Here is a 16,845-nt window from a genome sequence, read left to right on the forward strand (position 1 = left end):
ACACAAATCCTACCACCGACCTCAAATTTCTGATGCCATTTTTATTTTTTAGCTCAACAGTCAGGTAATGGAACGCACAGGATTGTGGGATATCAAAGGTAGCGAAGGATCCATCTATGCTGCCTTCAAAAATACCTCAGATGAAGGTATATCAGGAGACAGGATTGGATTGGGATGTGCCTTGTTACCTTCCTACCTCTATATTCTGTCTGCAGAGGTAGCATTTTTCAGTTTTCGGACGCAGCCGCCTGGCAGAACAGGGTGACGACGGAGGAGCCTGGTGGAGCAGAAGGGGTGGAGTGTTGAGGTGCAGCCAGAGGCCCGGAAGTCCACAGCGAAAGACCATGGTGGAGCCTGAGGGATGGCAGACCACGGTGGAGCAGAGGAAGCGCAGAGCCAAAGGACTGACAGGCCAAGGTGGAGTCATGGGCCTGGGGGCCGGATCTGCTTCACAGAGCTATGCTGGAGGTGAAGGGGCCTGAGGTGGACCGAAGAGCTGTACAGAGTCAGCAGCGAAGGCAGAACTAAGGAGCTGCGAGGCACCAGAGGAGCAGGCGAATCCAGGGCCGTGGACTGACCTGACGATGCTGACTCAGTGATGGACCTGGCGATCAGATCCTGCCTCAGTACAGATGTGGTGACAGGCTCTGACTCCGGGATGAACTTTATGGCTGGCTCTGGCTCTGGCTCTGTGATTGGAGGGGGTTTTTGCTCGTGATACGAGTCAGGCGCTGGCTCATGATTTTGGTCCGTGGAGGTGAATGATGGAGCTGGAGGATCTCTGTGGAGGTGAATGATGGAGCTGGAGGATCTCTGTGGAGGTGAATGATAGAGCTGGAGGATCTCTCTAGCTGTCCGGGACACTCCGGGCAGGGGCGATGTGTCCTATCTGGATCTGGCAGAGAGATGGCTGCTGGAGGTGTTAAAAGTCCCGGGGAGTTGGAGTTGATGGTGGCGTTGTCCTCAACGACTCCCACGGTGAGGGAGGATCCGCAAACCCACAAGGTATAATCATTGAACTCGATTAAAGGTGATCTACCCTCAACAGCAGCATCTATACGATGATGTACAACTACTAAATACAGAGAAACTATTAAATACATTTCCAACAGAGTCGACGACCGACAAAGAACTGAACAAAACAGGGAGCATAAATACACAGTAGCAAACAAGGGAACTAAACGAGACAGGTGTAACTAATCAATAACCAAGGAAACTAACAGGGGAATAATCAAGACTAAACGGAAAGGAATTACAAGAAACATACAAGTCATCAAGAAACAGTACAAGTCACACAAACAAAAAGACAAGTAAACCAAACATAATCCTGACAGTAGGTGTTTATTTAAAAATCTATTAGTTGAAATATTAATTTTTCATTGCAATGTACTGACTACGTTCTTAATCTTTACTGATATAATTATTTGGTTATGTCAGTAACATGGGTATACTTTTTTTTTCCTGAGACTTGTTTATTATGATATTTGATAGCTGAAAATTACAGTAACCTATTATATGAATGTCATGCATACTGATACAGATATTTTGACCTTCTATAGATAAATTACCTGTGTCATAGGCTTCATTTATCAAAGACAAGGGCATCATTCACAAAAACTGAAAATTACTGTATATTCATCATCTGAGTCTAGTGAAACCTTCACATGTGTGATTCTGTAGATCTGTAGATTGTGTTCTACTGTATTACTGTGAAGATCCCACATACTGGAGTGTGTTCTTCGGTTTTCATGCCAACTGCGTCTGCTGAAACCAAAGCAGTACATTATTTGTAAATATATTATTTGTAAAACCAACATGCGAGTAAATTTTGAAAGCAATTGCTTAATGTTCTTGGGGTTACACTTTATTTCACTTTAAAGGTATAGCGGAGGATCTTTCCGAATTTTAGATAAGAACCGCCCTCTCCACTTTTTGAAAAAAATGCACATGCGCAACACACTACCTGCTCCCGAGAGGGAACGCCTATTAAACGTGTGCGAGGTTCTCCTCGTGCACGCTCTGTTTACAAGTTGCTGTCGGCATCACTCATACAAGATTACTTTCCAAAAGAAGATTTGCACTTTTTCTCCAAATAGCATGCCAAACTTTACCTGTCGAGTAGAAACTTCGCGACTGAGGCATCAGTGGGAAGCCCAACCTGTGTTTTCAGCGCACGCCAGCGTGTGAAACAATCTCCCAAAAACACTCTGATCTTGTTTCTCTCTTCTGAGGCCTTTCTCTTCTTCTCATACAGTTCGTACAAACTTTTTCTCTTGCGACCCTCAGACATTTTCAAAGGACCCGGTGAAACGGCGAGCTTCAATGAATGGCTTAAACCGTAGCTCTAGCTCACCACCACACATAAACACCTGAAAGTGCGCATGCGCAGAAAGCGAAAACTAAGGGACGAGCACGTACGACGGCCTTACGTAAACATATCACCAGAATGATTGACACTTAGGTGGACCAATGGTTTACACTACCCACCCGGAAAAAGAAAATCCTCCGCTATACCTTTAACTAAAGGCCCGTTCACACCAAGAACGATAACTATAACGACAACTATATTTGCGTCCACACCAACAAACGATAATGGTCTGTTTATTCTAAGCTCACGCGTTGCAGTTTCAAAGTGTGTAAAACGTCATTGAACATGTTTTTGCTGTTCTTGTTGCATTTACGCAGCTTTTTTGCAATTATCACAACATGAAAATGTTATTCCTTCACATGCCTAGTTGGGGGACCATCAAAATAAAGTGTTAGCTGCTTATTAAGCAGACAGGTCTACTAATACTCTAATGACTGGTAGTTGACATCTTACAAAGTTAGTCTACCTAGAGTTAGTAGAATGTAAAAGTTGACTATCAAAATTAACTGTTACCGTTCTTGGCTCTTAGAATGTATAGTAAACACCCTGACAGTTAACACATTTTTACATACATAGAAGTATAGAGAGTAAACATGAAACCTGATTCTGGTTCATGCACGTCCCACAGAGACATCCGATCAGTCCGTTGACTACCTGTGCCAGTAAAAGCACAGCCTCTAGGGTACCGATGCTCAACAGGATTGAAAACAGGACCACGTTCCACATCACCACATTCTGCGGTCTCTCGCACTCTCTCCATGATGTCTGGTTAAACAGGTAACTCTCTCTGAACAGAGGAAAGGGGAAAAAGTCACTGCAAAATTAAGTATCCTCAAAGGCCTCTTCTAACTGCACAAGGCCAGTGTTTTTCTCATATTCATGCAGGAGTGATGACAGTGACGACAGATTCCTGCAATAAAGCTAATCCTAATAAACTAAAACTGGCGACATGTGCACACCTGAGCGCATCAGTTGAAATGAATATTAATGCAGCAATCACACAACACTCTGATTGTCAAGATTCTGTTCAGTTAGTTTCATTTTTATGCACTTTTAGGCCCCGTTTACACGATGGGAAAACGCAGATATTTCCCTGCGTTTTGGCCTGTCATTTACACGAAAACGCCGTTTTTATCCAAGAAAACGACTATTTCTAAAAACTCCGGCCAAAGTGGAGATTTCTGAAAACGCCGGTTATGTGTTGCCGTGTCAACTGGGAGAAACAGGGTTTTAGGTTCTCAAACGTCACATTATGCGCCAGAAAATGCTTACGTCATGTGAGCGCCCTATGTTTAGAGTTTGTTTGGCTACTATTTGATCATGGATGCTGTTAAGGTGGTACTCATTTTTACTTTTGTGCAAACGGTTTTGGCCTGTTTGCATTTGCTTCGCTGTCTGTCCACACAAACGAATCTCGCTGGTCTGTTGTTTTGAAAGGAACTGGAAGTCGCTCGTGCTATTCGTTGTTGTCGTTGTTGTTTTGAGGATTCTGATTGGCTTGCATGGCTTTATCCTTTTCCCTACACTGCCGCCCATAGGTTTGGCATAATTATGATGTTGCTTGACGACGTATTTATGCGGGTTGATGTAAACGACAACTTTTTTGAAAACGATGTTGTGTGCACGATGTTATTTTTGAAAACGGAGGGGGAGAAATATTCATTTCTCTAAATACCCGGCTATGTGTAAATGTGGCCTCAGTTTGTTTTTTCTCTGTCTCAGTTTCCTGCCAATCATTAGTTTCTATGGACGCAGATGAATCATCACAGCTGCTCATCATTTAGTTAATTATCTCTGTGTATTTTAGTTCCTCCTTGTTCACTTTTAAGTTGTCGGTTGTTGATTGTGTTTAAGCTTGTGCTAGACACGTTGTTACATTGCCAAAGTCTCTGTGGATTTATTTTGCTCATTAAATACTTTTGTTTTGGAAATTCAGAATCTTCTTCATGTTTGAACCTGACTGATCCTGACACTGAACACCAATCTCTCATCAAACGGCTGTTGCTGCTCTAATGCTTAAAATACTAAAAAATACTATTTCTAAATGTAAATTTTTTGTCATTCGATAAAACCAATAGATCAAATGTCACATATATAATCTTGTGTCATTTGATAAAACATTTAGAAATAGTATTTTATTTATTTTTTTGGTACAAGACTCGACAAAGACAGAGCAAACAAGAGGGCTTAAATACACACAATACTAATGACAAGACAAGGGACACCTGTGAACAATTAACAATAAACCAATTACAATGACGCAACAGACAAGGGAACACATGGCAGGATCACAAGACTAAAAACAGGGGATCACATGACAGACAAAAGACAGGAACAAGAAACAAACTCCCAAAACGTGACATATATGGTGCACCATGTTGTATTTGCGTCGTTGTTTTTGAATGGTACCCTAAAATGGGCAAATATATTCGCCCATTCTATAAATATAAAAAAATATATATATTATAAATATAAATATATTTTTTAATGTAAAAATGTCAATGTGAAAATGACGTGAAAACACAGTTGTAGCGACAATGACCTTCTTGTCACTTATGCTGGGTACACACCAAAAGATAATCGGGCTGATTTTGGGCCGATTTCCCCCCTTCCGACAATCCTAGCTATGTCCCGATTATCTTGATGGTTTAACAGATTATCTTATCAGATTTTCCCTTGGTGTGAGGTGTGTTAAGAGTGTCCGAACCTGCTCGGAAGAACGTCGGAGCCGCTCCGATCGCGAATCGTAAATATTAAACATGTTTAATATTTACGATCAGAAATCCTGATGTGTGGGGGGAACCCCGAGGACAAACGCGCGCACGCTCTGGAGATTATCACGTGAAACAAAACAATATCCAATCAGAAAGCGAGATGATGGAAGACACGGTCATTCTCACACACACACACACACTTGCAGGAAGCTTAATGTTAAGATTTAGTATTCATAAGTATAAATTTCGAGGAAACAAGCCTTTGTTTTTCATTTTAAGTGCAGAAATTTTACAATACCTAAACACAATATTGGGTTTGAAAAATAAGAAAGCTGCAAAGTGCGTTTCAATCTGTAAACCTTTTCAAATTTTTGTTTAACTTTTAAGTTTGTCACTGTTTATGTATATGTCTTTTTATGTTTGTTTATCGGCTTTACTCTTTGTACCCCCCTGACTGTAATTGTAATTCTTAAAATCAATAAAAAAAAGATAAAAAAAAAAAAAAAAAAAAAAAGAAGAAGCTGAGTGTTAAGGGATCAGTGAGGTTCTATAGAGGGATTAAATAACTTTTTCTAAAGAGACAATAAATCCCAATAAAGACAATAAACAATGAATATATTTCTGTATAAAAGGTTATATATAATGGTAGGTACAATGGTTTTTTCATGTGAATTTTCTGTGAAAATCATTCCAAACACTATCGCAATTTCTTCCTGCATGTTGTCCGTCATGCTTATTCTGAAGTCTCACGATATTTTGCGAGATTCCCTGTGTTCATAGTTGAGACTCTGGTTGAAAATCTGTTTGTGTGTGGTGTGCTGTCTTTGTCACATCATGGCACACCACACACTATAGGAGCAAAACGCTTAAATCTAGGATTTTTTGTCCTCATGTTTGTGGTCTGTCACATTTTGAAAATCTTATAAGATGTAAAAAATCTTTTGGTGTGTACCCAGCATTAGAGGTGTTGTAGGATTATTTCTGACGCGTGAGATCCAAACAAGTTCTAGTCCAGTACCGCATTTATCCCTTCATTTGTCACAGTTCTGATGCCAAAACACATAATCCACAAGTTAGCATGTCCACATACGATCCTGACACGGTCAAAAATGGTTTGCTTCCCTCATTAGTTACACCTGACTTCACTTGCTCTCTGGCTAACTATAACCCTATTAAACCCACACTCCACCCAGTGTCCAACAGTGGAACTACAACAAATTATAGATAGAGCATAATGGCTCTTACACCAGTACTGTAAGTTGCAGAGTAACAGAACTAGCAGAAAATGACATGACATTTTTGTATATGTCATTTTTGTATTATGTATACACTTTACAAACAAAAAATTAAATGTGTGTGTTTTTCACGTTACTCTGTAGTCCTGTTTAAGAATGGGTAGATAAAGGTCCCGTCTCCCGTGTCACACAGCGGGCCGTCCTGCAGGCCGACGGCGGAGACGATCATGCAGTACAGCGCTCCAGCGACACCCAGCACAGACATTAACATGGACAGCATCATCTGCAACACACACACACACACACACACACACACACACACACACACACACACACACACACACACACACACACACACACACCACTGGCTCAGTTTCTCTCACGGCGCTCTTTGCCAGGGCCAAATGTAGCCAACTTGAAAGTCACAGGAAATTCTGTGTGTCTGATTTTGTTGCAGATACGGATGAAATTACTGTTCACAAATAAATGTTGAAAGAAATGGCAACTCTTGTACATGTGAGGATATATTCAAGAACTTTTTTTTCTGATAAATACAAAGAATGAATAAAGCTTAATTTTGTCCATTGTTTCCCCAAGAATCAAAGCATATATTCTTCACCCATCTCAATCATAGTTGTCACGTACAACAATTCGTTTATTACCAATAACAAAGCTTTTAACATTTTATCCTTGATTTTAACTGGTCATTCGCAATATGTAGCGCTAAAATATTTCTGCAAAATGGTTGCATGTTGTGTGACATAATACTTTGCCATCCATATTGCAAGTGAACTTCATAAAGATGTATATAAAGAAGACTACTGTATATAATAGGCTACACATTTTTGAATAAAGATTTAGCAAATGCACATGGTGCTCACACAAAGAGAAAGCGCCTCCAACAGACCTGAACTTTGTGAACGCAAGCAGAGAGTGACTCACCCCACATCTGTTTGCACAGCAGCTCCCCTCGTGCCCTGCAGCCTTCATCACTGAAGCCGGCAAAAACGCCTGCAACACGGACACCAATAACAGGAATCACACTCTGAATGGACATCTCTTTCTTTCACATACCCTCAAAGCTTCAGACTCACCAACAGTCCTCCCCCGATGACCCCGGGAAAGAACCAGATCTTTTCTGTGATTTCCTCGGTCCTCCACACCTCACCATTGGGAAAAAACAGCAAGATGTTTCCAACTATGGCTAAGAGGCCGAGTGGAAAGAGAAGGTCTCCGGTGCATTTGGCACACTTCCCCGTACACATGATGACCTGATTTGGGTTTGTTGCTTAATCGGGGTAAAGAGAACGTTCTTGTATTAAAATTACGAACCAGAGGAGACTGAGAGTATTCTGTTACATACTATATGAATGATGAGCAACATTCCCATTTTTTATTACTGCATTGTCCAGGATCATACAATAATGGAAAATAATTAAAATGCAAACTATTCCAATGTACAAACTACTATAAACAAAAATAACATATTTTACCTTTTTCCTTGAGTTCTCCTGTTCTGCCTTCCTCCACTCGTTGACTAACGAATCGTTCTAATAGTTCCTGGTGGGGCTAATAATTGTCAAGTAGTTTGTGAAAAGTTGGCGAAAACCAGGAAAGTGTTCAGTATCATGAGACCACTAAAGGTAATGTAAGCAAAAGCATGTATGACACACACAGAAACCTGTCCCTGCGGTCAATGACCCTGTCTTTTTTGAAAGTGGACAAAATGTCTAAAACTTAAATCTATGACTCCAAAGATTCCTGTTTACTTATAATGAATGAGACCTACATAATAAATAAAATGTTAATGGGATAAAAAAAAAACATCATTGAATCCCATTTAAAAATATAACTTCTTACATTATTGCCTCCTACACTTTGTGATTAGGTATTATTATTTTATTTTTATTCAAACAGAAATTAAGGTTGTCTTCCACTGAATGGGTGACATTTCTATCTCCAGGAATTCTAGAACCAGGAACTCTAAAATACATTTTATTATTAAGCACAGTGCACCTGCACATTAAGCTAACTGCAAATTTAAAGTGTATAATTTACTCTTTCCTTTCCAGCGTTCTTTTAAAAAGTTGCCAGCCATATAGCTCGTCCTGGGTCGACATTTCATTCAGGTTTGATTTATATGCTGTTTAATGTTAATGATCACATTATTTAACATATACTTATGATTGCATATGATATCGCTTTTTTCTGAGTCTTCGCATTCCGGAAAGCTGGAAAATTCAGTCAATGGCGGGAAAAGAGTTAAAAACATTAAAGGCAGGGTATAGGCAATTTGTTCCAGAAACATTTTTTGTTATGCTGGTTGCGAGTCTCTTCACATACTGATATCAATAAGTAAAGTGGTCTAAATGTATTCATATTTATATACTGTATGTCGTCTGTGGAAGGCAAAGGACGATAAAATGTTTGTCCTATCATTGTATTCAGTGTCATACCTGCCTGTCAACGTATGCCTCTGCGCACCTGCTCACACAGACATCACATGTCATCAGCGTGTTTCATGCTGTGCAGAGTTAGACAGACGTCAGTCACCGAGCGCCACAAACGAAACAGCAGCCACCTTTACAGTTCCTCCTGAACCAAAACAACCAGTTTATGCTGCATTCACACCATAACTACTGCAATTTGGAAGAGATGGAAACCTGTGACATTATACTTCAGTTCATGACTCGAATTTAAGCATTTCAATGGCAACACTATCAACGGCGAAATGAATCTGCAGCAGTCAGGTGTTTATTATTATTGTAATGTTATGTGCTTTGAGACATGAGGTTGTTTAACGCCGTCTCTCGTCTCGTGATGCTTTGCAAAATCTGCTGTGTACGCACACATGTGTTTTTGAAGAAGGCATGGTTTAATAAAGACTAGCAACACTTAAAAAATAGCATTTGTTGCATGTCCCCAGCTCCCCACCCTCTATCTCTATACCTTACCATGGAATATAATGGCAAACGTTTTTTTTCTTTTTTTTTGCATTGTTGTGTGACTTTATATCCAATATATGCTTTAAAATATTAAAATATTCATGAGAAATCCAAAATATTTTAACTAAAATACACGTTAGTCGTGTCCCCAGGTTTACTCTAACACATTCCCCCCTCTGAAAAACTTTGCCATGAACACAAGACACATTTTCAACAGGAAGTTGCATCATATAGATCTTCTGAAGGCAATGGGGCGACCAAAAGTAAATCCTTTTCTATATATTTGATATTTTCTATATATTTCTATATACCTGTCTTAGAAGGTCAATCTCAACATACTGTCCTGTTACCTAAATGATTTGTTAGATGTTATTGGTTTATTTTAAAAAATACTACTTTTTGGTAAGTCACTAGAATTCGCTCAGTATCCTCATGCTAATAGCATGTATACCATGTAGCTATATTTCATGTATTTGCTAATTCTATGCTAAAAACTCAGTCCTGTTACCTTTAGTCCTGTAACTCATATAAACCGTAACAGTGACACGGGTGAGGAGCATCCTTTGGTGTATTGATTTATTAGTGTGAATATTAGTTTATGTAATATGATTTACTTTATTTTCACGTTTTAAAGTTACTGTTACTTAAGTTGTAGACTTATCAGTTTTACAATATGGGAGCCAATCCACCACTAAGTGCTGCAGAGACAAGCAGTGACTCGATTGCATCCGACGCGATGCAGACCCAGAGAGGAGACAAAAATATTTAGAGAAGGAATGTGAAAAATACAGAAAGGACCTAATCAATGACCTCAGTCAGAGAGAAAAGCACAGACGTCACAGAAAGTGACGCAGACCCTAGTTATCACCAGAGTAAGCTGCACATCCACAGCCAAGCACTTCCAGGTCTACTCTATGAAATGGATCATGTGCCAAAGACTATGTGCTAGGCCCTAGGGTAATGAAAATAGTCATGATAACATTACACTATGAATTTAGCTATCAGGTCATAGAGATTAATTTAACAATGTAAAAGTACATTTTCATGACTATTGCGATGTGTCATTTATTGATGAATGTTGTTTTTTGGGCAACATAATCAAGGGTAGAGAAGACGCCGAAAAAACGAAAGAAGCTTCGTCAACAAATCCAAGAACTAAAGGTTCTGTTGAATCCGGAATCAGAAAGACGCGAGACAGACCGCCCGGTCTGGGCCAAGCATGCGGAAAACCGCCCGATTCCGGTCCCTGGCCGGTCGATCGGTGCATCTGTAGAAGGATATGAAGGTTAACTACACCTACCAGTGAAGGAGGAACAACAGCTCAGATCTTTCTGGGTTGTTAATCCGCCGAGTGATCGGGACATGTGCATGTGCAAGATGTATGAGAATCTGGGTTTTCTTGTGCAGAAGCTACACTACTTGAAAGTGATCAGCGCAATCAATCTGGATTTCCTTGTGAAAGAGATCTCATGTGACACAGAAAATATAAAGTGTATGTATGGAGAATGTTCTGAGTGCAAGGACCTCTCTTTCCCAGTCTCGACAGAGTACAATCCAGAAAATAAAATGTCTTATATCCAGTGGGTAGTTAAGCAACACAAGAATGACCCTAAATGGCAAAACATCTAAAGTCACAATAAAAAAAAAAAAGAGTTCTAGACCAATCAAGAAGAACTGCTGGAACAGCAAAACCTGCTTCTGCACAGGTTTTAAGAGACACACTTTTAACATCAACAATCAGTTTATCCACTACAGGGCGTTGAGACAAAGGTTGTTTTGTACTGAGCTGTTCAGACGAGGATTCAATGCCGGAACATGGAACTTCTTTGAGGCAAACCATGGGAAGGGAAGGTGCCCTGAAGATGACCGTCTAGTTAGACATTCCTGATTCTGCAGAGCTGTTTTCTGTGTTTCAAGAGACTTGATTTTTTTTTGTCAGCGAGGAAACACTTGAGAAAACCATTTCAGAGATGCCCATATATGTGCCACCAGTTCCAGTCCATCAGGTAGTGTCCCTAGCCCATGGAGATCTGATTTAAAGGGGACGTAAGCTGCTTGTGCACAACAACACAACATCTGAACTGTCTGGTGTCATCACAGATACAATGATCTACATACAAACATGTTACGACCCCCGATATAATCTAGGGGTTCAGGGGTCTAACATTAAAAATTTACATTAAAGAGAAACATATATAATCTATGTGGTGTACAAAGACCCACCGATCCAGGTAACTGTGCAAAAAGCCAATACCTTTATTCAGAACAGCAAGGTTATATAGGCAAGAGTGAAGCAAGACAAACACATAAAGAATATAGATAATATATACAGTGGATATATATGCAGAATTTCTGTAAGATGGTCAATACCACAAAGGAAGAGGGGACGTGGGCGGCGCCAAAGAAAGGAAAGAAACAAAACCAAACGAAGTCTAACTTTTAAAAAACCTGTAATCCTAACTAAGAAAATAATAGGGGGGGGGGGGGGGGGGGAGAAACGTCTGGCGTTCTCTTTATCTGAGGTGGTCTTTTCCCATTGGCGACAGATATGATGGATGACATCAGCGCTGATGATGATTGACAGATTACTGGACCAATCACGGGTACCTAAGAAGTGAATGTAAACAAGAGAAGCGGGGAGAAAAACAAACAAAACAAAACAATGTGTGTGTGGGTCAAACAAGGGTTTAGCCAATGGTTGAGCTGAAGTGCAACTGTCACTCAAGGCTGTCACCAAGGGGACAGTGACCCTTCTACACCCAACCCATCCCCCATTGTTTTGCACAAGGTGAGGAGCAGAGAAGAGAATGTTGAGCACTAGAAAAAGGAGTGATGTTTGGACTAATTTTGTGGAAACTTCAGCCACTGAAGCAAGACATTGTTTTCCAATAAAGGAGGAAGCACTTCAAAGTTGAGAAGACACCTTAAAAACCTCACATCCCACAGCACACGTTAGAACAGAGAGTGAAGACGGTGGCCCTGCAACAGCTGGAGCTGTTTCCACCACCAGCACCTCTTCAGCTGGATCTTTGACTTCTTTGGCTGCCACCTGGACCACATCTGCAGAATCCAGTACACCAGCAGCACCACCACCATCCAAGGAGCAGTCAGGCCAAGGAGGCCACAACAGCAAACCTCTATGAGCTGTTGCATAACACGACCCATGGATCCGATAAGACAGAGCAAATGTAACAGGCTTAAAAAGAACATTCATTCTAATGATATTCAAAGTGTTAAATTACATGAAATTAGAGGTTAATCTACATCAAAATGTGTTTTGGTGCCCTCTAGTAGTGGTTTTTATACTGCAGACGTTTGTTATTTTGTCCATGATCGCGCACCGTAGTTCAGTAGAAAATGTCTGACACTGCTGCGGCTGAGCGTGTTTCTCCTCTCTCCACTTATTGTGTTTAAATATGTCATAAATGTGTGTTACTCAAAATGTAATTGTTTGTAGTGATTATATCAACAAATGCACAATGCGTTGGATGGTTTTAAATGTTTGATGAAACTTTGTTTAGTAATTATCATTGTGCCTCATATAATGAAATTAACATGTGCTGCTGCTAATGTAGCCTCAGATGGCTAATTGGAAAACACAGTTACCTTTAATGAGAGTGAAAAGCGTTCATTTCATGTTTTTCTTATTTCAGTTTTTTATGTCTGCAGTATGCATCAACTGGTGTATTGATACATGTTGGTGTATTCCTCAGACACCATCATCGTTGCTGCGGAGAATAAAAAGAAAAGAACTGACAACCAGAGTATTTGTGTGCGCCATCATTTTGGAGTTTGCAGCGTTTGTTAAAGACGACAATCGTGGCACAAACTAGATGAGGCTCTGGTCAAAATGATTGCTTGTGACTTTCAGCCATTTTCTATAGTGGAGGATTTAAGGAATATTCATATCTTCTGGACCCATCATACAGCTGTAATGCCTAGGCTGTATGTCAAGTGAACAACTGACATAATGGACAAAATCAAGTGTGCATCTGCTGTATGTCTTACAACTGGACCTCTGTGACTACCTCAAGTTACATGGCCGTGATTTGCTACTTCAGAGAGGATTTTCAGATGATCACAACAATCACAAGATTTATTGAAATCAAAGAGCCAATCATCTCCTTCCTGGCTCTCACTAACCACCAACCTTGTCGCCAGAGGAATGGGAAATTGCCAGAGAAATCGTGGATATTATTCATCCATTTGAGGAGGTCACCACCGAAGTGAGTGCAGAAAAGTAAGTGTTTTTTTGTTTTTTGTTTCCATTTAAAATTTGTGATTAACATTCATATTAAAAAACAACATTTTAAATTCTATATCTCTTAATGATGCATGTTTTCCTGTAACCTTATTTTTAACAGAGAAGTATGTGTAATATTGATTTTGGCTTTGTTATATGTACAGTATGTAAACAATTGTTCATTTTTGTAGGTTTGTGACTGCCTCCAAAATCATTTTGATGATGAGGTCTTCAGAGGATTGTTACCCGGTGTCAAAGGAACCAGCTTTGCACCTGTTAAAAAACTAGTGGGACACCCTGATGTCAGAAATGACTAGAAGATTTGGCAGAGTGAAGCTCATTGAGAAGCTTGCTGATGCAACATTGCATATAGCTTAGCTTATTGCATAGCAAGCTTGAGGCCTTCTGCTGCCACGCCAGATGCTACGGTGGAGATGCGGAGACACTCTTATCCCGCACGTCAGACCCTCTGGCATGGTGGAGGACATGTTCACCCGTTTACAAAAGCCTTCCTGAGGTCATTAAGCCTAGACTTTGCATTGTGGCCACATCGGTGCCGTCTAAAAGAGTGTTTTTATAAGACTGGGCAGATTATCTCAGACAGAAGAAACAGGCTCAGCCCATCCAAGGTCCGAGTTCAATTCAAACATGCCTTAAAGCAGGCCCTTAAAATATATCCACAGTGTGTTATAAGTATCACCACTATATTCAGTTTAGTTTCATTATTATGGACTTTTAGTTTGATTTCATTCTCATCATGTGCTCCTTTGTTTGGTTTTCCCGCTCCTCATTATTAGGTAATTTGTGCCAGCTGCGTTCTGTTAATCATCCTCGTTTGTGCTTGCTATATAAGTTGGTCCCTCACATTCGTTCTGTTTGGTCTACGTTGCTTTAGTGTGTGTTGCCCTGCCTGTTTGTTTATTCGTTGTATCTTTGTCATTAACACTTAAATCTGAATCTTGCCTTCCTGCAACCACCTGTGACAAAAAGATTGTTTTTAATTTATTATTATTTATTATTTATTTGAAAAGCCTGGCTTGTTGTGCAATATTGTTTTTAGCCTTTATATTGTGATTTTAAGTTATGGTTATAGTTTTTATGCTCTAGCTTTATAGTGTCCTTTTAATTTTCATTTGTTTTTATTTAATTCATTTTTGGATGGTTATCCAATTTGTTTTAAAACTTTGTTGGCAAACAAATAAATAAACAACAATTCAAGAGTGTTTACAGTGTTGTAATAAGCTATGCTACAAAAGCGTAGGTTTCATATATGTTTATCAAAGCAACATCAAAGATTCTTTTGTACCTTAAAATAATGTTTCCAAAATCGTTTTAAAATTAACTCGTAACAGGGTGAACAGCACTTCTGCATTCGCTTTGCGACCGGCTATAACCGCACCATGCGAGTTTGCCAGATCGGGTAGTGGATCTGTAGTTCGAATGAGACATAAGAAACTACAAATTAGCTTATATGAAAAATAGCCGTTTCTAATGGCGCAATACATCATACTTTCATAAAATCATGCAACATACTCTACCATTGGCATGCCCTTCACTCGCTAATTTCCCTCCGTCTCGTTCACTCGGATGTACGTCATTGCTTACGTTGCACGAGTGCCCACTACTGGCAGAAACTGCAATGGGCTGAACATTGCAAGTGCGTGTCTAAAAGTGGACTGGAACTCACATGTCTGTGGACATCGTTATTTCCAAAGCCGGTGCTGGATAAACAAATAGCGTGCGTGTGTGTGAGGCTGCGGTAGGCTAAATTATTTATGACAGCGGTAATGGACAATTCTGCTTCCAACCTGTAGGGGGACCGAAGAGGAAAAGGTGTTGTTTTAAATAATGGCACATTTAAGTTATATTTTTATACTTAGCTTCTGTGTCTTTTAGGTTAAAGGGGTCATGACATGGTTTTTGTTTTTGTTTTAATATGTTCCCTTAGTTGCAATTATAGTATTACTATAGTTTTTTTGTTCAAAAAACTTTACAATTTCAGTGATTTATGACCTTTTCCCACCCTCTGATTCAAACTATCTGTTTTGGGGGTGTTTCCCCTTTAAGAGTTCAGTGTTAACGCCCACTGTTATGATTGGCTAACATCATTGGCTAAAAGTAGTTTTAAGATGAAATACATTACTTTCAGTTTGCGGCATCCTTACAATTTGCAGAATAGTCGGCACGGCCTGATCTTTAAGCAAAAGTTTTCTGGTAAAGCAGCATCATACTGCGATTTGTTCTCAAAACAGACATCCTTGAAATGTAGAGAACACACACGCTAAAATTAACACTGCCGTGACTGGGATGTCCGCAAAAAATAAAAAAAATATGCAAAAACTGGTACGTCACTTCGTACCATGACGTCACTTCGTACCATGGATCCCCAACGAGCTGTAATTAGAGTAAGATACCAAAAGATCAAGGCAAATTTGGTTTCTCATGTCATGACCCCTTTAAAAAAACAATTTGTAAACCTTTTAGATTATTTATTATGGACTAAAACATAGTGAGTGACTCAAAATTATGCATGAATCCAAAATACATAACTAGCCTACATTTCTATTTTTTTTTTTTTTTTTTACTTATTTTTATTCAGTATAACACAAAGGACAACACAAATCATATAACAAGGATATAGCCTATCATTAGTGAAAAATAAATTACAGCTGATCCAAAATTAGAAATTGTTAAGTCAATATATTTCCCATAGACTATTTGTATATGGCTATGATATTTACTGAAGATTAGAATCCACTCTCAATCTTTGCTTTATCAAAGTGATTTCCCCCATCATACGGAAAAAGTTTAAAACATTAACCACATTCGATGTTATAAAAAATAACCATCATAACAAAAATTCACAAATATATCAACTAAAAAAAAAAAAAAAAAAAAAAAACCTTGGTCAACAGAAAATTAACGAATCAGTCTCTGAGACAAACTCGTTGTTCCCGAGTCAATTAAAGATTCGTCACACCACTAGAACACGCCGGACTGAGTGGCAGAAGAGCTGCTGCATTACTGGATTTAATAGGGGAAAATACGAAACCGTGAGTAAAACAAACTATTATCAGTTTAAACTAAAGGTTGGACTCGATAGTGTTCCTTACAATTTACCAAAGATCCAGTGATCCATGGATATTGACATGCAGCCAGGAATCGTGTTTCCTGACATCTGTGCCTGATTTCGACGCCAGGGAAATAAAGCAAATTTCCCTGTGAACGCAAATACAATAATGGTAGTTCTATCAGTTATATAGTTCATATCGTCCACCCCTAAAACTTGTATAGTTTTTGTCAGTGTTTATTTAAAAACATCCAATTATACAGAATATTA

General features: G+C 39.4%; 1 protein-coding gene across 2 annotated transcripts; it reads right to left on the reverse strand.

Annotated features, from left to right (window-relative positions):
• Nucleotides 1-1,322: 1,322 nt before the first annotated feature.
• LOC311296599 (transmembrane 4 L6 family member 1) lies at nucleotides 1,323-8,003 on the reverse strand. Of its 2 annotated transcripts, none has more exons than XM_084418433.1 (6): nucleotides 7,811-8,003; nucleotides 7,412-7,605; nucleotides 7,260-7,328; nucleotides 6,455-6,600; nucleotides 2,969-3,155; nucleotides 1,323-1,764 (listed from the first exon to the last, which is right to left on the reverse strand). In XM_084418433.1, the coding sequence occupies exons 2-6, from the start codon at nucleotides 7,580-7,582 to the stop codon at nucleotides 1,747-1,749; spliced, it is 591 nt and encodes a 196-aa protein (XP_084274559.1). In that variant the 5' UTR covers nucleotides 7,583-7,605; nucleotides 7,811-8,003; the 3' UTR covers nucleotides 1,323-1,746. The 2 variants fall into 2 exon arrangements, with proteins under 2 accessions (XP_084274559.1, XP_084274560.1); XM_084418434.1 differs by having other exon boundaries at nucleotides 1,323-1,761; nucleotides 7,811-7,947.
• Nucleotides 8,004-16,845: the final 8,842 nt, after the last annotated feature.

The sequence above is a fragment of the Rutilus rutilus genome (genome assembly GCF_951802725.1).
Source record: "Rutilus rutilus genome assembly, chromosome: 9".
Classification (NCBI taxonomy): domain Eukaryota; kingdom Metazoa; phylum Chordata; class Actinopteri; order Cypriniformes; family Leuciscidae; genus Rutilus; species Rutilus rutilus.